We start from the raw sequence: 21767 nt of genomic DNA on the forward strand, positions 1-21767 counted from the left end.
CCTCACCCCCTATCTACCTCACCCTCTATCTACCTTACCCTCTATCCTTTCTATTCCCTCTTTCCCCCTAGATCACCTATCTACCTCACCCTCTATCCTTTCTATGCCCTCTTTCCCCCTAGACCCCCTATCTACCTCACCCCCTATCTACCTCACCCTCTATCTACCTTACCCTCTATCCTTTCTATTCCCTCTTTCCCCCTAGAACCCCTATCTACCTCATCCTCTATCTACCTCACCCCCTATCTACCTTACCCTCTATCCTTTCTATTCCCTCTTTCCCCCTAGAACCCCTATCTACCTCATCCTCTATCTACCTCACCCCCTATCTACCTCACCCTCTATCCTTTCTATTCCCTCTTTCCCCCTAGACCCCCTATCTACCTCACCCCCTATCTACCTCACCCTCTATCTACCTTACCCTCTATCCTTTCTATTCCCTCTTTCCCCCTAGAACCTCTATCTACCTCATCCTCTATCCTTTCTATTCCCTCTTTCCCCCTAGACCCCCTACCTACCTCACCCCCTATCTACCTCACCCTCTATCTACCTCACCCTCTATCTACCTTACCCTCTATCTACCTTACCCTCTATCCTTTCTATTTCTCTTTATTCCCTCTCTCTTCCTGCCCCCTCTCTCTTTCTATCCCTCTCTTCCTGCCCCCCCCCCCTCCATCTTTATCCCTCTCTTCCAGGTGACTCTCTCTCTCTTCTTGGCCCCCTCTAAATCTCCTATTTTTTAGGTCTAGTTTGTGTGTGTTCTCTCTCTCTCTCTCTCTCTCTGTCTGTGGACTCTCTTTTCTCCTGCCATGTCCCTCTGGTGGGCTGTAAAATGTATTTTCCCCCTCTCTTATTCTCACCCTCTTCTCTTTCCTTTCTCTTCTTGTTGTTCTCTCTTTTTCTTCTCATACTTTCACTAATCACGTTCCACTTTCACTCATTTGCATTTATAGCCGGCTCACAACAATGTTGCCAAAACAATCAAGAGTCAACAGGATTTAAATCCTGTTTTTAATGTCATGTTTTAATTGAATGCCCCCACCCCTCCCCTCCAACTTAAAAATATAGTTTGCACATTGACTGTTTCTTTATGCAGAGTTGTGTTATTTTCCACCTAGTACCCCAGTGTATGTTCAGTGTATGTTCAGTGTATGTGATGTTCCTATTATAAGGAGGTAGTACATGGTCATAACAAGGCTAACGATGCATTATAACTGCAGGGTTTTAGGGTTACAATTTAAAAAAAAATCAAGATCAGGTGGGCCTTTGCTCTTCAGCAAACAAAGGATAGGAGGGGTGCTCAACGTCAATGACAAGAATCATGAGAATGGCTTACCAAGACGAACCTCTACTTCAAGGTAAAGGTCTAGTTCGAGGTAAAAAGAAGGGAGCATAGTTAAACCATGGACTATGCTATTGCACTCCACTGCATGGAAGCCAACCATGGCTCACCTTTCTCCCTGCTCTTTATAGCCTTAGAACAGGTTCACATTTCACCAAGATGAGGTGACATCATACATCAACTCAAAGAAAGAGAGGCATTCTGGCAGCATCAGATTCTTTCTCACTGTCCTCCTTTCTACAATGTTGTTGTCTCTGTGTCTCCGGATTCACAGACACCCAAATCACTTATGTATATTTTGACATGGCCTATTGACTAATGAGACACACTATTTGTCTTATTATTAGTATTATTTTGTGCTATAATTTGTCATTTACCTTGAAATAAATTATAATAAAAAAATAATTAAGTATATTGTTGTGTCTCAATGGGCCGGCCACTAGGCTATAAATAGGAGGTAAGTGCAATGGTCAGGTCAGTCTGAGGAAGATGTCAGCTTGACGTTGAAACGACAGTCACCTGTTTTCACCCTGTTCAATAGATTAAAGTGAGCTAAAATAAATCAATCTCTGCCTTCTTTTGGTTGTGTGCTCCAACTCCTTTCTGCCTTGAATTAGTCCGTTTGGAAGTTTTTCTTGATAAGCCCTTCTCATTGTTAAATGTTCATTATCTTATTAACTCTTTATCCCCTTCCTCCCCTCCCTCTCCCCCCTCCCTCATCCAGGTCCACAGTAATAACCACCACACACAGGGTGTGAGGGTCTTCAGTAAGGTAGAGTGTCAGTTTAAACCTGGCCTCTTACTCCCCTGGTCCTCGCCCCCCCTCTCCCTGGCTGTACCTCTAGAGGACCTGAAGGACCCCTCCTCCCGCCCCATCTCCCTGCCCCTGGGGGGTCGCCCCGCCCAGATCTTACGCTGCCAGTTTGCCTTCGCAGACCGATGGATGCTCATCTCTGAGATCTCCTTCTACTCCGGTATGTTCAGGGTATTGCTCTCTTTCATTCTCACTTCTCTTCTCTCCTTTTCTCATTATCTCTGTCATTTTAACATTATCTCTCTGATTCTCAGTCTCTCTCTCCCCTTCTACTCTGTGGGATTCATGGTTATCTCTGATTGTCTTAGGAAGTTGATCATCCTATTCTTGTTTATCCCCATCTCTCTCTCAGAGCCGTACGGTGAGGGTGTCGACCCCATGGACACGGGCTCTGCTCTTCCTGCTCCTCCGGTCTCCTCCGCTACTCCTCGTCCTCCTCCTGTCTTCCCCTCCTCCGTCAGCCCCGCCCTCAACCACAACTTCACTAGCGTTCCCTCAGGTGAGTCACCTCTCCTTCACCACTTGTACCTCTCTCTCATCCCCCTGTTCGTCTCATCCCCCTCTCTTCCATTCATCCCCCTTTTGTCCCACGCTCTTCTCATCCCTCACCCTTTCCCCTTTTCCCACCTTTCCCATTTTCACCCCTCCTCCATTCCTAATCCTCTCTCCTCCTCCCTCTTGCCCCTTGACCCACCAGTTGTGATGAGTGTGGGCATGCAGTGCTCTAAGTCGTGTGTTTAAAGCATTTCCAGAAACATGCAATGACAAAACATACAGGGTATAAGAAGTAACCACACCAGTGCTGGATATCAATGTAGAAAGGTGCCATGTGTGAGGTGCCTCCTCCTCTGTCCATCATGCTGTGTTAAAACCCCTGGCCTCAGTCCAACCTCACACAACAGCCGTCTACACTGCAGCTTTGTCTGGCAACATGGTCGTCTACACTGCAGCGTTGTCTGGCAACATGGTCGTCTACACTGCAGCTTTGTCTGGCAACATGGTCGTCTACACTGCAGCGTTGTCTGGCAACATGGTCGTCTACACTGCAGCGTTGTCTGGCAACATGGTCGTCTGCACTGCAGCTTTGTCTGGCAACATGGTCGTCTACACTGCAGCTTTGTCTGGCATCATGGTCGTCTACACTGCAGCTTTGTCTGGCAACATGGTCGTCTACACTGCAGCTTTGTCTGGCAACATGGTCGTCTACACTGCAGCGTTGTCTGGCAACATGGTCGTCTACACTGCAGCTTTGTCTGGCAACATGGTCGTCTACACTGCAGCGTTGTCTGGCAACATGGTCGTCTACACTGCAGCGTTGTCTGGCAACATGGTCGTCTACACTGCAGCGTTGTCTGGCAACATGGTCGTCTACACTGCAGCTTTGTCTGGCAACATGGTCGTCTACACTGCAGCTTTGTCTGGCAACATGGTCGTCTACACTGCAGCTTTGTCTGGCAACATGGTCGTCTACACTGCAGCTATGTCTGGCAACATGGTCGTCTACACTGCAGCTTTGTCTGGCAACATGGTCGTCTACACTGCAGCTTTGTCTGGCAACATGGTCGTCTACACTGCAGCGTTGTCTGGCAACATGGTCGTCTACACTGCAGCGTTGTCTGGCAACATGGTCGTCTACACTGCAGCGTTGTCTGGCAACATGGTCGTCTACACTGCAGCGTTGTCTGGCAACATGGTCATCTACACTGCAGCGTTGTCTGGCAACATGGTCGTCTACACTGCAGCTTTGTCTGGCAACATGGTTGTCTACACTGCAGCTTTGTCTGGCAACATGGTCGTCTACACTGCAGCTTTGTCTGGCAACATGGTCGTCTACACTGCAGCGTTGTCTGGCAACATGGTCGTCTACACTGCAGCTTTGTCTGGCAACATGGTCGTCTACACTGCAGCTTTGTCTGGCAACATGGTCGTCTACACTGCAGCTTTGTCTGGCAACATGGTCGTCTACACTGCAGCTTTGTCTGGCAACATGGTCGTCTACACTGCAGCGTTGTCTGGCAACATGGTCGTCTACACTGCAGCGTTGTCTGGCAACATGGTCGTCTACACTGCAGCTTTGTCTGGCAACATGGTCGTCTACACTGCAGCTTTGTCTGGCAACATGGTCGTCTACACTGCAGCTTTGTCTGGCAACATGGTCGTCTACACTGCAGCGTTGTCTGGCAACATAGTCGTCTACACTGCAGCTTTGTCTGGCAACATGGTCGTCTACACTGCAGCGTTGTCTGGCAACATGGTCGTCTACACTGCAGCGTTGTCTGGCAACATAGTCGTCTACACTGCAGCTTTGTCTGGCAACATGGTCGTCTACACTGCAGCGTTGTCTGGCAACATGGTCGTCTACACTGCAGCGTTGTCTGGCAACATGGTCGTCTACACTGCAGCGTTGTCTGGCAACATGGTCGTCTACACTGCAGCTTTGTCTGGCAACATGGTCGTCTACACTGCAGCTTTGTCTGGCAACATGGTCGTCTACACTGCAGCTTTGTCTGGCAACATGGTCGTCTACACTGCAGCTATGTCTGGCAACATGGTCGTCTACACTGCAGCTTTGTCTGGCAACATGGTCGTCTACACTGCAGCTTTGTCTGGCAACATGGTCGTCTACACTGCAGCGTTGTCTGGCAACATGGTCGTCTACACTGCAGCGTTGTCTGGCAACATGTTCGTCTACACTGCAGCGTTGTCTGGCAACATGGTCGTCTACACTGCAGCGTTGTCTGGCAACATGGTCATCTACACTGCAGCGTTGTCTGGCAACATGGTCGTCTACACTGCAGCTTTGTCTGGCAACATGGTTGTCTACACTGCAGCTTTGTCTGGCAACATGGTCGTCTACACTGCAGCTTTGTCTGGCAACATGGTCGTCTACACTGCAGCGTTGTCTGGCAACATGGTCGTCTACACTGCAGCTTTGTCTGGCAACATGGTCGTCTACACTGCAGCTTTGTCTGGCAACATGGTCGTCTACACTGCAGCTTTGTCTGGCAACATGGTCGTCTACACTGCAGCTTTGTCTGGCAACATGGTCGTCTACACTGCAGCTTTGTCTGGCAACATGGTCGTCTACACTGCAGCTTTGTCTGGCAACATGGTCGTCTACACTGCAGCTTTGTCTGGCAACATGGTCGTCTACACTGCAGCTTTGTCTGGCAACATGGTCGTCTACAGAATAATACATCTTTATTGTCCACGTGGAGTTGGACATCTCATATGCTACAAATTATCACGCTCTCATGCTTTTCAGTACCTTGAGAGAAACTCTCTTCTCCTCTGTATGATCACTCCTTCCATCCCTCGTTCCTCTAGAACCCCCCACCACCAACCCCATGATGGACAGCACGGGTAACAGCACACTGTCAGGTGAGAGAGAGAGAGAGGGGGTGGAAAGAGGGAAAGGACATTTCCCCTGTTAACTGGTCTGTTTAACACAGCTTAGAGCTGTCCTGAGACCATGAGGGGTTCAGAAGGAAAGAAAATAGGGAGGGAGGAAGGGAAGGAGGGAAGGATTATGGGAGGTGGAGTTAATGTTTTGACTCTGGGCCAAAGAGTGTAACACACTAACACAGCATGTTGCTTTGTGGTACCTCATCATATTCACATACAACAAACAACACCACTGCTTCCTTCCTGTGATCTCCCTAACTGCATGTTGACGGAACCAACGGAACCACTGTGGAACTAAGGAACACCAAACAATTACAGGCCTTTTTTTTTATTTAAGAGGGTGGCAGTGTGTAGTGCTATGTCTGTCTTAACGGCTGGCGAGAGAGAGAGACTTTACACTGTTTTGCATGTTTGAGCTGAACTCATAAACTGTGTGCATTCTATTTCCTATATAATCAGAGCTGCTGCTCCCATGCAAGGTCATCTGGAACAGAAAACACAGCTAAAACATTCTGTCCCCAAGACCAGCCCTGAGGCTTTCACAGACCTCCCCGGCATGAGCACACATACTGTACACACACAAAACAGGAACACACACACCAGACAGTGAGTGAGCTTGATGAAAGTATTTGGGTGTGTCAGACAGATGCAGTTCCCTCTCTGACTATACAGACTGTGCTAATACACAGACTGTAAAGCACATTAACACTTACACATTTACTGATGAAATACTCACTCTCTCACGTACCACATATACTGTCGCAAACACACACACACATACACTTTATTACGTTTATGTTCTTCTCAGGGGCCGACTTCGATGCCATGACCCCGAGGGCGGGCCTTCCTGTCGCCAAGGACGACAGCAGTAACACAGCCATCCTGATTGGCTGCCTGGTGGGCATCATCATGCTGCTATTAGCTGTGATCGCTGTCATTCTGTGGAGGCAATACTGGAAGAAGATACTGGGCAAGGTGAAGGAGGAAGGCTTTCAGCATGACTTTCAAAATGGCTACCACTATCTGTCTCACGTATCTTCACATTCTTACTTAATGTGCGTGTTGGCCTTTCAGGCTCAAATTAGTTTGTCCAGTAGCATATATATGTGTGTGTGTGTGTGTGTGTGTGTGTGTGTGTGTGTGTGTGTGTGTGTGTGTGTGTGTGTGTGTGTGTGTGTGTGTGTGTGTGTGTGTGTGTGTGTGTGTGTGTGTGTATGCATGCGCTGGCTTGCGTTGTGTGTGTTTTGCTAACCCTCTCCTTGTCCTCTCCAGGCCCAGGGCAGTCTGTCCAGTGACGAGTTGCGTGTCCATCTGTCAGTCCCCTCGGACAACGTGGTGATCAACAACACACACAGCTACTCCAGCCGCTACCAGCGTATACACACATTCCCTGATGACAGGGACAGGGAGCGCTGTGACGGAGAGGGAGAGTACCAGGAGCCCAGCGCAATGCTCCGACCACGAGACCACACCGGACGAGACAGCAACGGTAAGACATGGTCGCAGTTAGACCGCAAACACACAGTGTGTCAGTTTGACTGAGAGATCGAGATACATAGTTAGGGAGGCAGACACAGGCAGACAGGCAGACAGGCAGACAGACAGACAGACAGACAGACAGACAGACAGACAGACAGACAGTACAGTACAGTACAGTAAACACACAAAGGAGAATGAGATGTGGTACAGAACAGTAAACACACAAAGGAGAAGGAGATGTGGTACAGAACAGTAAACACACAAAGGAGAAGGAGATGTGGTACAGAACAGTAAACACACAAAGGAGAAGGAGATGTGGTACAGAACAGTAAACACACAAAGGAGAAGGAGATGTGGTACAGAACAGTAAACACACAAAGGAGAAGGAGATGTGGTACAGAACAGTAAACACACAAAGGAGAAGGAGATGTGGTACAGAACAGTAAACACACAAAGGAGAAGGAGATGTGGTACAGAACAGTAAACACACAAAGGAGAAGGAGATGTGGTACAGAACAGTAAACACACAAAGGAGAAGGAGATGTGGTACAGAACAGTAAACACACAAAGGAGAAGGAGATGTGGTACAGAACAGTAAACACACAAAGGAGAAGGAGATGTGGTACAGTACAGTAAACACACAAAGGAGAAGGAGATGTGGTACAGAACAGTAAACACACAAAGGAGAAGGAGATGTGGTACAGAACAGTAAACACACAAATGAGAAGGAGATGTGGTACAGAACAGTAAACACACAAAGGAGAAGGAGATGTGGTACAGAACAGTAAACACACAAAGGAGAAGGAGATGTGGTACAGAACAGTAAACACACAAAGGAGAAGGAGATGTGGTACAGTACAGTAAACACACAAAGGAGAAGGAGATGTGGTACAGAACAGTAAACACACAAAGGAGAAGGAGATGTGGTACAGAACACACAAAGTAAACACACACAAGGAGAAGGAGATGTGGTACAGAACAGTAAACACACAAAGGAGAAGGAGATGTGGTACAGAACAGTAAACACACAAAGGAGAACAGGAGATAAACACACAAAGGAGAAGGAGATGTGGTACAGAACAGTAAACACACAAAGGAGAAGGAGATGTGGTACAGTACAGTAAACACACAAAGGAGAAGGAGATGTGGTACAGAACAGTAAACACACAAAGGAGAAGGAGATGTGGTACAGAACAGTAAACACACAAAGGAGAAGGAGATGTGGTACAGTACAGTAAACACACAAAGGAGAAGGAGATGTGGTACAGTACAGTAAACACACAAAGGAGAAGGAGATGTGGTACAGAACAGTAAACACACAAAGGAGAAGGAGATGTGGTACAGAACAGTAAACACACAAAGGAGAAGGAGATGTGGTACAGAACAGTAAACACACAAAGGAGAAGGAGATGTGGTACAGAACAGTAAACACACAAAGGAGAAGGAGATGTGGTACAGTACAGTAAACACACAAAGGAGAAGGAGATGTGGTACAGAACAGTAAACACACAAAGGAGAAGGAGATGTGGTACAGAACAGTAAACACACAAAGGAGAAGGAGATGTGGTACAGAACAGTAAACACACAAAGGAGAAGGAGATGTGGTACAGTACAGTAAACACACAAAGGAGAAGGAGATGTGGTACAGAACAGTAAACACACAAAGGAGAACAGGAGATGTGGTACAGAACAGTAAACACACAAAGGAGAAGGAGATGTGGTACAGAAGTAAACACACAAAGGAGAAGGAGATGTGGTACAGAACAGTAAACACACAAAGGAGAAGGAGATGTGGTACAGAACAGTAAACACACAAAGGAGAAGGAGATGTGGTACAGTACAGTAAACACACAAAGGAGAAGGAGATGTGGTACAGAACAGTAAACACACAAAGGAGAAGGAGATGTGGTACAGAACAGTAAACACACAAAGGAGATGTGAGATGTGGTACAGAACAGTAAACACACAAAGGAGAAGGAGATGTGGTACAGTACAGTAAACACACAAAGGAGAAGGAGATGTGGTACAGTACAGTAAACACACAAAGGAGATGTGGTACAGTACAGTAAACACACAAAAGAGATGTGGTACAGTACAGTAAACACAAAGGAGATGTGGTACAGTACAGTAAACACACAAAAGAGAAGGAGATGTGGTACAGAACAGTAAACACACAAAGGAGAAGGAGATGTGGTACAGAACAGTAAACACACAAAGGAGAAGGCGATGTGGTACAGAACAGTAAACACACAAAGGAGAAGGAGATGTGGTACAGAACAGTAAACACACAAAGGAGAAGGAGATGTGGAACAGAACAGTAAACACACAAAGGAGAAGGAGATGTGGTACAGAACAGTAAACACACAAAGGAGAAGGAGATGTGGTACAGTACAGTAAACACGCAAAGGAGAAGGAGATGTGGTACAGAACAGTAAACACACAAAGGAGAAGGAGATGTGGTACAGTACAGTAAACACACAAAGGAGATGTGGTACAGTACAGTAAACACACAAAATAGATGTGGTACAGTACAGTAAACACACAAAGGAGAATGAGATGTGGTACAGAACAGTAAACACACAAAGGAGAAGGAGATGTGGTACAGAACAGTAAACACACAAAGGAGAAGGAGATGTGGTACAGAACAGTAAACACACAAAGGAGAAGGAGATGTGGTACAGAACAGTAAACACACAAAGGAGAAGGAGATGTGGTACAGTACAGTAAACACACAAAGGAGAAGGAGATGTGGTACAGAACAGTAAACACACAAAGGAGAAGGAGATGTGGTACAGAACAGTAAACACACAAAGGAGAAGGAGATGTGGTACAGAACAGTAAACACACAAAGGAGAAGGAGATGTGGTACAGTACAGTAAACACACAAAGGAGAAGGAGATGTGGTACAGAACAGTAAACACACAAAGGAGAAGGAGATGTGGTACAGAACAGTAAACACACAAAGGAGAAGGAGATGTGGTACAGAACAGTAAACACACAAAGGAGAAGGAGATGTGGTACAGAACAGTAAACACACAAAGGAGAAGGAGATGTGGTACAGTACAGTAAACACACAAAGGAGAAGGAGATGTGGTACAGAACAGTAAACACACAAAGGAGAAGGAGATGTGGTACAGAACAGTAAACACACAAAGGAGATGTGGTACAGAACAGTAAACACACAAAGGAGAAGGAGATGTGGTACAGTACAGTAAACACACAAAGGAGATGTGGTACAGTACAGTAAACACACAAAGGAGATGTGGTACAGTACAGTAAACACACAAAAGAGATGTGGTACAGTACAGTAAACACAAAGGAGATGTGGTACAGTACAGTAAACACACAAAAGAGAAGGAGATGTGGTACAGAACAGTAAACACACAAAGGAGAAGGAGATGTGGTACAGAACAGTAAACACACAAAGGAGAATGAGATGTGGTAGAGAACAGTAAGCACACAAAGGAGAAGGAGATATGGTACAGAACAGTAAACACACAAAGGAGAAGGAGATGTGGTACAGAACAGTAAACACACAAAGGAGAAGGAGATGTGGTACAGAACAGTAAACACGCAAAGGAGATGTGGTACAGAACAGTAAACACACAAAGGAGAAGGAGATGTGGTACAGAACAGTAAACACACAAAGGAGATGTGGTACACTACAGTAAACACACAAAGGAGATGTGGTACAGTACAGTAAACACACAAAGGAGAAGGAGATGTGGTACAGAACAGTAAACACACAAAGGAGAAGTAGATGTGGCACAGAACAGTAAACACACAAAGGAGAAGGAGATGTGGCACAGAACAGTAAACACACAAAGGAGAAGGATATGTGGTACAGAACAGTAAACACACAAAGGAGATGTGGTACAGAACAGTAAACACACAAAGGAGAAGGATATGTGGCACAGAACAGTAAACACACAAAGGAGAATGAGATGTGGTACAGTACAGTAAACACACAAAGGAGAAGGAGATGTGGTACAGAACAGTAAACACAAAGGAGAAGGAGATGTGGTACAGAACAGTAAACACAAAGGAGAATGAGATGTGGTACAGTACAGTAAACACACAAAGGAGAAGGAGATGTGGTACAGAACAGTAAACACAAAGGAGAAGGAGATGTGGTACAGAACAGTAAACACAAAGGAGAAGGAGATGTGGTACAGTACAGTAAACACACAAAGGAGAAGGAGATGTGGTACAGAACATTAAACACACAAAGGAGAAGGAGATGTGGCACAGAACAGTAAACACACAAAGGAGATGTGGTACAGTACAGTAAACACACAAATGAGAAGGAGATGTGGTACAGAACAGTAAACACACAAAGGAGAAGGAGATGTGGTACAGTACAGTAAACACACAAAGGAGATGTGGTACAGTACAGTAAACACACACAGGAGATGTGGTACAGTACAGTAAACACACAAAGGAGATGTGGTACAGTACAGTAAACACACAAATGAGAAGGAGATGTGGTACAGAACAGTAAACACACAAAGGAGAAGGAGATGTGGTACAGTACAGTAAACACACAAAGGAGATGTGGTACAGTACAGTAAACACACAAAGGAGATGTGGTACAGTACAGTAAACACACAAAGGAGATGTGTTACAGTACAGTAAACACACAAATGAGAAGGAGATGTGGTACAGAACAGTAAACACACAAAGGAGAAGGAGATGTGGTACAGTACAGTAAACACACAAAGGAGATGTGGTACAGTACAGTAAACACACAAAGGAGAAGGAGATGTGGTACAGTACAGTAAACACACAAAGGAGATGTGGTACAGTTCAGTAAACACACAAAGGAGAAGGAGATGTGGTACAGAACAGTAAACACACAAAGGAGATGTGGTACAGAACAGTAAACACACAAAGGAGATGTGGTACAGAACATTAAACACACAAAGGAGAAAGAGATGTGGTACAGAACAGTAAACACAAAGGAGAAGGATATGTGGTACAGAACAGTAAACACACAAAGGAGATGTGGTACAGTACAGTAAACACACAAAGGAGATGTGGTACAGTACAGTAAACACACAAAGGAGAAGGAGATGTGGTACAGAACAGTAAACACACAAAGGAGAAGGAGATGTGGCACAGAACAGTAAACACACAAAGGAGAAGGATATGTGGTACAGAACAGTAAACACACAAATGAGATGTGGTACAGTACAGTAAACACACAAAGGAGATGTGGTACATTACAGTAAACACACAAAGGAGAAGGAGATGTGGTACAGAACAGTAAACACACAAAGGAGAAGGAGATGTGGCACAGAACAGTAAACACACAAAGGAGAAGGATATGTGGTACAGAACAGTAAACACACAAAGGAGATGTGGTACAGAACAGTAAACACACAAAGGAGAAGGAGATGTGGCACAGAACAGTAAACACACAAAGGAGAAGGAGATGTGGTACAGTACAGTAAACACACAAAGGAGAAGGAGATGTCGTACAGAACAGTAAACACAAAGGAGAAGGAGATGTGGTACAGAACAGTAAACACAAAGGAGAAGGATATGTGGTACAGAACAGTAAACACAAAGGAGAAGGAGATGTGGTACAGTACAGTAAACACACAAAGGAGAAGGAGATGTGGTACAGAACAGTAAACACACAAAGGAGAAGGGGATGTGGCACAGAACAGTAAACACACAAAGGAGAAGGAGATGTGGCACAGAACAGTAAACACACAAAGGAGAAGGATATGTGGTACAGAACAGTAAACACACAAATGAGATGTGGTACAGTACAGTAAACACACAAAGGAGATGTGGTACAGTACAGTAAACACACAAAGGAGAAGGAGATGTGGTACAGAACAGTAAACACACAAAGGAGAAGTAGATGTGGCACAGAACAGTAAACACACAAAGGAGAAGGATATGTGGTACAGAACAGTAAACACACAAATGAGATGTGGTACAGAACAGTAAACACACAAAGGAGAAGGAGATGTGGCACAGAACAGTAAACACACAAAGGAGAAGGAGATGTGGTACAGTACAGTAAACACACAAAGGAGAAGGAGATGTGGTACAGAACAGTAAACACAAAGGAGAAGGAGATGTGGTACAGAACAGTAAACACAAAGGAGAAGGATATGTGGTACAGAACAGTAAACACACAAAGGAGAAGGAGATGTGGTACAGAACAGTAAACACAAAGGAGAAGGAGATGTGGTACAGTACAGTAAACACACAAAGGAGAAGGAGATGTGGTACAGAACAGTAAACACACAAAGGAGAAGGAGATGTGGCACAGAACAGTAAACACACAAAGGAGATGTGGTACAGAACAGTAAACACACAAAGGAGAAGGAGATGTGGCACAGAACAGTAAACACACAAAGGAGATGTGGTACAGAACAGTAAACACACAAAGGAGAAGGATATGTGGTACAGAACAGTAAACACACAAAGGAGAAGGAGATGTGGCACAGAACAGTAAACACACAAAGGAGAAGGAGATGTGGTACAGAACAGTAAACACACAAAGGAGAAGGAGATGTGGTACAGAACGGTAAACACACAAAGGAGAAGGAGATGTGGTACAGAACAGTAAATACACAACAGGATACAACAGATCAAACACTAAAACTAAACATGACACCATTAGATCCTGATGATAGACACAGATCAGCAAATAGGGGACACACACATACACACCCACCCACCCATACACACATATACACACACACACACACATACACCTACACACCCACACAGGGCATAAGAGACCTATTGTTGACTGATGGGAAGGAAAGAGGAAGAGAGAGAGAGAGCATTCCTAGTTGCTCCGCGCTGCAGGCGGCCGCTATGCTGTCTTTACTATCCACTGTGTCAGATTTGAACAGTGTCACATATTATACAGAAGAATAACAATATCACAGGAACATTATTATGCTGAATAACAGAAATATTATCTTCCCACATGTACATTATACCTCTGTGGTTGTTACATTTGTTCATTGTCTGAGTTGTGTTAACCTTGCCTGGTCTTTGCTCTGCAGACCTGTTCTGTTCTCCCCAACTTAATGCATCCTCCCCTTGTATTGTCACTGGTATGCTGTGTTTCGCTAACTGGTGTTATGTTTTTGTTGTGTTGTGTTTTTGTTGTGCTGTGTTATGTTATTTTGTGTGGTGCTGTGTTATGTTATGTTGCGCTGTACTGTGTTGTGTTGTGTTTGCCTTGATGTGTATATCGCATGTTGTTTGCCTTATTTTGTGTGTGTTTTTGCGTGTGTGTGTCCATGTGTGTGTATGTGCTCCATGTCCCCCCCCCCAGCCTTGCTGTTAAACAACCCAGCCTATGACCTCCTCCTGTCAGATCAGAGGCAGCATGGTTCAGGCTCCTCGTGGCCCCTAACCGTCCCTTTGGCCAGGGCCAGCTCCTCCCACCCTCAGGAGAAGAGCCTCAATAATGGGGCCCAGGGTAAGAGCCTCTGACTGGGGGGGAAGTACCAGGATTCACCCCCTCCCTGGAGCTCCATAGAGCTAGAATCATACTGTCTAGAATAACAGAGTGACATCAGGGCTCTGAGCATGTGTTTGATTATGAACCGAGTGTCTGTCACTCACTCACTGCAATTCACTCACTCACTGCAATTCACTCACTCACTGCAATTCACTCACTCACTGCAATTCACTCACTCACTGCATCAATTCACTCCATTTTGTGAAGTGCTTTTAACATAATAAAGTGATTTGTCTCAAAGTTGTCATGATAACGGCCTGAGCCTCTCTCTCAACTCTTCCATCCCTCTCTCCACTCCTCTATCCCTCCTTTCACAACCTCTTCCCTCCTCTCCCTCCCTCCAGCCTGTGGTATGGACTTGGAGAAGGGCTTGCCCCCCACCCAGGAGGAGCCTCCCCCGTACCCCGATGCCCCTCCCTACCCGGCTCTGTCTCCCCCCTTCCCCGCCAGCGTGCCCCACTATGCAGAGGCAGACATCGTTAGCCTGCAGGGGGTCAGGTAGGAGGGTTAAATCAACATTAAAAACCCACTGTTTTAACTTGGACTTGAATCAGTGATCTTTCTTTGTTTTTATGTTCTTTTATTCATATTGTATTGCCTTTGTGTTTCTACCCTAAAGTGTGTCAATTTCAATACACTTAGCTGTGATTTGTCTTGTCAGTGGTAACAACACGTATGCAGTGCCAGCCCTGACCTCCCCCAGCCCCACTGCAGCAGACTGCAACCCCCTGCCTGAACTGCCCCGACACTGTCTGGTCTTCAAGGACAAACTGGGAGAAGGACAGTTTGGAGAGGTGTGTATGCCTGTGTGTGTGCTTGTTTGTATGTGTAGACGTGTTTAACTATACTGTGTGTGTGCATGTGTGTGTGTGTGTGTAGACGTGTTTAACTATACTGTGTGTGTGCATGTGTGTGTGTTTGTGTGTGTAGACGTGTTTAACTATACTGTGTGTGTGCATGTGTGTGTGTGTGTGTGCATGTGTAAGTGTGTGTTAGCTTGACAACTCTCACTAAATTCTTCCGCTGCTCTGTCGTTCTCTACATTCTTTAGTCAGACTGGCATCATTGAAGTCATTTGTGGTGCAGAGGGGTGGTTTTCTGATCATGTGAGAGACTTTTAGTTGTGGTTGTTGGTTGTCTGAAGGTAACTTTTCCTATTGGTTCCTTCCTCAGGTGCACCTGTGTGAGATAGAGAGCCCTCAGGACCTGCCTAACCTGGAGTTCCCTTTCAACGTGAGGAAAGGACGCCCTCTGCTGGTGGCTGTTAAGATACTGCGCCCTGACGCCTCCAAGAATGCCAGGTCCGTCTCAGGATAGTTCATCTAAATCATTTAGCGAACAATTACCATTTCTAAATCTATTAAGAACATCTCATTTTGGTCCTAAAGTTTTGTTTTTCTTTCTCAGTTTCTACCTCTCTCTCACTCTCTCTCTCCATCTCTCAATCTCTTCTCTACTTTTTTTTAGCTTTTTGTCGTTTCAATTGTTGATCTCTCGCTCTCTCCACCCCCCTCCCCTCGCTCTTCTCTCTCCACCCCACTCTCTCTCTCCACCCCTCTCTCTCTCTCTCTCTCTCTCCACCCCCCTCCCCTTGCTCTTCTCTCTCCACCCCCCCCCTCTCTCTCTCCACCCCTCGCTCTCTCTCTCCACCCCTCTCTCTCTCTCTCCACCCCTCTCTCTCTCTCCACCCCCACCTCTCTCTCTCTCTCTCTCTCTATCCATCCCTCTTTACTCACTCTCTCCACCCCTCGCTCCTCTCTCCACCCCCACCTCTCTCTCTCCACCCCCACCTCTCTCTCTCCACCCCCACCTCTCTCTCTCTCTCTCTCTCTCCACACCTCTTTACTCTCTCTCCACCCCCCCACCCCGCTCTCGCTTACGCCCCCACCCCGCTCTCGCTCTCTCTCCACCACGTGCTCCTCTCTCTCTCTCTCCACCCCCCACCCCTCTCTCTCCAACCCCCCACGCTCCTCTCTCCACCCCCCACCCCTCTCTCTCTCTCCAACCCCTCACGCTCCTCTCTCCACCCCTCTCTCTCTCCAACCCCCCACGCTCCTCTCTCCACCCCCCACCCCTCTCTCTCCAACCCCTCACGCTCCTCTCTCCACCCCTCGCTTCTCTTTCTCTCTCTCTTTCTCCACCCCTTTCTCTCTCCACTCCCCCACCCCACTCTCTCCACCCCCCCACTACTCTCTCTCTCCACCCCTCGCTCCTCTCTCGCCACCCCCCACCCCTTGCTCCTCTCGCCACCCCCCCACCCCTTGCTCCTCTCGCCACCCCCCCACCCCTCGCTGCTCTCTCTCTCTACCCCCCCACCCCTCACTCCTCTCTACCCCCCCCACTCCTCTCTCTCTATCCCCCCACCCCTCGCTCCTCTCTCTCTCTACCCCCCCAACCCTCTCTCTCTCTGCCCCCCCACCCCTCGCTCTCTCTACCCCCCCACCCCTCACTCTGCTCTCTCTCTATCTCTCTCCACCCCCCCACCTCTCTCTCCATCCTAGGAATGACTTCCTAAAGGAGGGGAAGATTCTGTCTCGTTTGAAGGACCCCAACATCATCAGTCTGTTGGGAGTGTGTGTGAGCAGCGACCCCCTCTGTATGGTCACAGAGTACATGGAGAGTGGGGACCTCAACCAGTACCTCTCACACAGAGTCCTGCTGGACAAGACTGGACCCACACACAACACCCCCACCATCAGGTAATACGCACACATAGTACACACACACAACCAGTACCTCTCACACAGAGTCCTGCTGGACAAGACTGGACCCACACACAACCAGTACCTTTCACACAGAGTCCTGCTGGACAAGACTGGACCCACACACAACAGCCCCACCATCAGGTAATACGCACACATAGTACACACACACAACCAGTACCTCTCACACAGAGTCCTGCTGGACAAGACTGGACCCACACACAACAGCCCCACCATCAGGTAATACGCACACATAGTACACACACACTGTAATGGTTTTGACTTGAGGTTATTATTGATAGGGGTGCCGGGTAGGTTGTGCCTACCAGAGAAAACATTGGTTTCTCCTTTTGGTTTGTGAGGGAATGAGTCCCATCTGGTCTGTCTAGTCTACACCAATACAAAGGACTTATGTAAAAGTCAATACACCTTTCATAAACCCTTAAAACATTGAAAAGAACTTCAAAAACAACTGTATTCTTTTGCGTGGGTTGTATTACCAACATACAGTGCCTTGCGAAAGTATTCGGCCCCCTTGAACTTTGCGACCTTTTGCCACATTTCAGGCTTCAAACATAAAGATATAAAACTGTATTTTTTTGTGAAGAATCAACAACAAGTGGGACACAATCATGAAGTGGAACGACATTTATTGGATATTTCAAACTTTTTTAACAAATCAAAAACTGAAAAATTGGGCGTGCAAAATTATTCAGCCCCCTTAAGTTAATACTTTGTAGCGCCACCTTTTGCTGCGATTACAGCTGTAAGTCGCTTGGGGTATGTCTCTATCAGTTTTGCACATCGAGAGACTGAAATTTTTTTCCCATTCCTCCTTGCAAAACAGCTCGAGCTCAGTGAGGTTTATATGGAGAGCATTTGTGAACAGCAGTTTTCAGTTCTTTCCACAGATTCTCGATTGGATTCAGGTCTGGACTTTGACTTGGCCATTCTAACACCTGGATATGTTTATTTTTGAACCATTCCATTGTAGATTTTGCTTTATGTTTTGGATCATTGTCTTGTTGGAAGACAAATCTCCGTCCCAGTCTCAGGTCTTTTGCAGACTCCATCAGGTTTTCTTCCAGAATGGTCCTGTATTTGGCTCCATCCATCTTCCCATCAATTTTAACCATCTTCCTTGTCCCTGCTGAAGAAAAGCAGGCCCAAACCATGATGCTGCCACCACCATGTTTGACAGTGGGGATGGTGTGTTCAGCTGTGTTGCTTTTACGCCAAACATAACGTTTTGCATTGTTGCCAAAAAGTTCAATTTTGGTTTCATCTGACCAGAGCCCCTTCTTCCACATGTTTGGTGTGTCTCCCAGGTGGCTTGTGGCCAACTTTAAACTACACTTTTTATGGATATCTTTAAGAAATGGCTTTCTTCTTGCCACTCTTCCATAAAGGCCAGATTTGTGCAATATACAACTGATTGTTGTCCTATGGACAGAGTCTCCCACCTCAGCTGTAGATCTCTGCAGTTCATCCAGAGTGATCATGGGCCTCTTGGCTGCATCTCTGATCAGTCTTCTCCTTGTATGAGCTGAAAGTTTAGAGGGACGGCCAGGTCTTGGTAGATTTGCAGTGGTCTGATACTCCTTCCATTTCAATATTATCGCTTGTACAGTGCTCCTTTGGATGTTTAAAGCTTGGGAAATCATTTTGTATCCAAATCCGGCTTTAAACTTCTTCACAACAGTATCTCGGACCTGCCTGGTGTGTTCCTTGTTCTTCATGATGCTCTCTGCGCTTTTAACGGACCTCTGAGACTATCACAGTGCAGGTGCATTTATACGGAGACTTGATTACACACAGGTGGATTGTATTTATCATCGTTAGTCATTTAGGTCAACATTGGATCATTCAGAGATCCTCACTGAACTTCTGGAGAGAGTTTGCTGCACTGAAAGTAAAGGGGATGAATAATTTTGCACGCCCAATTTTTCAGTTTTTGATTTGTTAAAAAAGTTTGAAATATCCAATAAATGTCGTTCCACTTCATGATTGTGTCCCACTTGTTGTTGATTCTTCACAAAAAAATACTTTCGCATACTTACGAATACTTTCGCAAGGCACTGTAAATGATCACACACACATAACAATATAATAAATATTGAGCTCTGGTTCCTCCAGAAATGTCCTGTACCTCGGGCCTAAAAGAGTCCAGCCCGGTAAAGGAGTTCAGGGAACTCAAGTGACTTTTGTCACGCAATGTTTGTCCGTTCATTCAAGTGTAGCGTAAACCCAGTATCAAATCATACAATCAAAACAACAATTATTTTACCACACAACTATAAAGCGTATCAAATACTAATACGTCCTCACTTACAACTAACTACAAATCATCACGGTATACATCACCCCAAAACAAATGAAATACCGTATACAAAAAGGTTGTAGTCAGTCAGTCAGTCAGACAATCCAATCCGCCAACAGATCTCTGTCTGAGAAAGGCCACGAAGAACAACAGAGAGGTGTAGTCCAAAGGAAGCAAAGAGTGGATCCGATCCTGGGTAAACTAGCTATTAGGCTACAAAACACTTTTAAAGGCAACAAAACAAACAGAATAGAGCAGCTTGGGAACTGAGGGTTGAACACATCTTCATTCACGTATCCATCACAAGCCCACTTTTGCGCAGCTGATGCTGACTATTTAATTGGGAATTAAAGGGGAAGCGCCCTATTGGAAGGAGAAGCACTGAGACGGTTCAGAAAAATTCAGGGCCATCACAACACACACACACACACAAAGTACACACACACACAGAGTACACACACGCAGTGACACTCACGTTTTCATGAAGACAGATGCATATACACACACACCTGCATCTGAAATATTGTATTTCTACCACTTATCTCTTCTCTTCTTCCACCACACATCCCTCCCTCTCAGTTACCCTGCTCTGATCGCCATGGCCAGTCAGATAGCTTCAGGGATGAAGTTTCTGTCGTCTCTGAACTTCGTGCACCGTGACCTGGCCACAAGAAACTGCCTGGTGGGGGGTGAGAAGGGCGAGAGCGGGGGCGACCGGGGCGGGGAGCGACCCATCAAGATCGCCGACTTTGGGATGAGCAGAAACCTGTACGCTGGAGACTACTACCGCATCCAGGGGCGAGCCGTGCTGCCTATACGATGGATGGCCTGGGAGTGTATACTGATGGTGAGAGGACACACAGGGAGAGAGAGGGGCGAGGAAGGAGAGAGAGGGGCGGGCCGTGCTGCCTATACGATGGATGGCCTGGGAGTGTATACTGATGGTGAGAGGACACACAGGGAGAGAGAGGGGCGGGCCGAGCTGCCTATACGATGGATGGCCTGGGAGTGTATACTGATGGTGAGAGGACACACAGGGAGAGAGAGGGGCGAGGAAGGAGAGAGAGGGGCGGGCCGTGCTGCCTATACGATGGATGGCCTGGGAGTGTATACTGATGGTGAGAGGACACACAGGGAGAGAGAGGGGCGAGGAAGGAGAGAGAGGGGCGGGCCATGCTGCCTATACGATGGATGGCCTGGGAGTGTATACTGATGGTGAGAGGACACACAGGGAGAGAGAGGGGCGAGGAAGGAGAGAGAGGGGCGGGCCGTGCTGCCTATACGATGGATGGCCTGGGAGTGTATACTGATGGTGAGAGGACACACAGGGAGAGAGAAGGGGCGAGGAAGGAGAGAGAGGGGCGGGCCATGCTGCCTATACGATGGATGGCCTGGGAGTGTATACTGATGGTGAGAGGACACACAGGGAGAGAGAGGGGCGAGGAAGGAGAGAGAGGGGCGGGCCATGCTGCCTATACGATGGATGGCCTGGGAGTGTATACTGATGGTGAGAGGACACACAGGGAGAGAGAAGGGCGAGGAAGGAGAGAGAGGGGCGGGCCGTGCTGCCTATACGATGGATGGCCTGGGAGTGTATACTGATGGTGAGAGGACACACAGGGAGAGAGAGGGGCGAGGAAGGAGAGAGAGGGGCGAGGAAGGAGAGAGAGGGGCGAGGAAGGAGAGAGAGGCATAAAGAAAACAAGAGGGAAGATATGAGGACATTACAAAAGAAAGAAACAAAATGGTGGGACAAGTAGTAAGTTAGTTGTGGTAAATAAGTAACTAACAGATAGTGTGTGTTTCTGCAGGGGAAGTTCACCACAGCCAGTGACGTGTGGGCGTTTGGTGTGACTCTGTGGGAGATGCTGAGTGTGTGTCAGGAGCAACCCTACTCCAACCTGACTGATGAACAGGTCATAGACAACGCCGGAGAGTTCTTCAGGGACCACGGAAGACAGGTACACACACTCATACACAGGCTCATACAGTACAGTAGCAGTACATTTAAGTAGATGGAATGTTTAACCCTCATCTCTCCCTCCTCCCTTTTCTCTCCCCCCTCCACCTTCCTCTTTCTATCTTTCTCCCCCATCCCTCCTCTGTCTTTGCCTCCCCATCTCTCTTCCTCCCCCTCCCTCTCCCTCCCTCCATCCCCTTCCTTTCCCCCTCTCTCCCTCTCTCCTTCCACCCCCTCTTTCCCT

The 21767-nt window shown here is 46.9% G+C and overlaps 1 protein-coding gene across 6 annotated transcripts in view; it reads left to right on the forward strand.

The window, feature by feature from the left end:
• The window catches only part of LOC139391412 (epithelial discoidin domain-containing receptor 1-like), a 79919-nt gene that overhangs the window by 55185 nt on the left and 2967 nt on the right, over positions 1 to 21767 (forward strand). Inside the window, exons 9-20 of one of the 6 annotated variants that reach the window (XM_071138931.1) lie at positions 2067 to 2316; positions 2509 to 2655; positions 5484 to 5537; positions 6370 to 6536; positions 6834 to 7050; positions 14353 to 14499; positions 14886 to 15039; positions 15203 to 15335; positions 15715 to 15842; positions 17043 to 17240; positions 20143 to 20410; positions 21375 to 21524. In XM_071138931.1, the coding sequence (XP_070995032.1) occupies positions 2067 to 2316; positions 2509 to 2655; positions 5484 to 5537; positions 6370 to 6536; positions 6834 to 7050; positions 14353 to 14499; positions 14886 to 15039; positions 15203 to 15335; positions 15715 to 15842; positions 17043 to 17240; positions 20143 to 20410; positions 21375 to 21524 (2013 nt within the window). The remainder of the gene's footprint in view (positions 1 to 2066; positions 2317 to 2508; positions 2656 to 5483; positions 5538 to 6369; positions 6537 to 6833; positions 7051 to 14352; positions 14500 to 14885; positions 15040 to 15202; positions 15336 to 15714; positions 15843 to 17042; positions 17241 to 20142; positions 20411 to 21374; positions 21525 to 21767) is intronic. The other 5 variants (XM_071138930.1, XM_071138932.1, XM_071138934.1 and 2 more) reach the window with 5 other exon arrangements.

This window comes from Oncorhynchus clarkii, chromosome 3 (assembly GCF_045791955.1).
Source record: "Oncorhynchus clarkii lewisi isolate Uvic-CL-2024 chromosome 3, UVic_Ocla_1.0, whole genome shotgun sequence".
Lineage (NCBI taxonomy): Eukaryota > Metazoa > Chordata > Actinopteri > Salmoniformes > Salmonidae > Oncorhynchus > Oncorhynchus clarkii.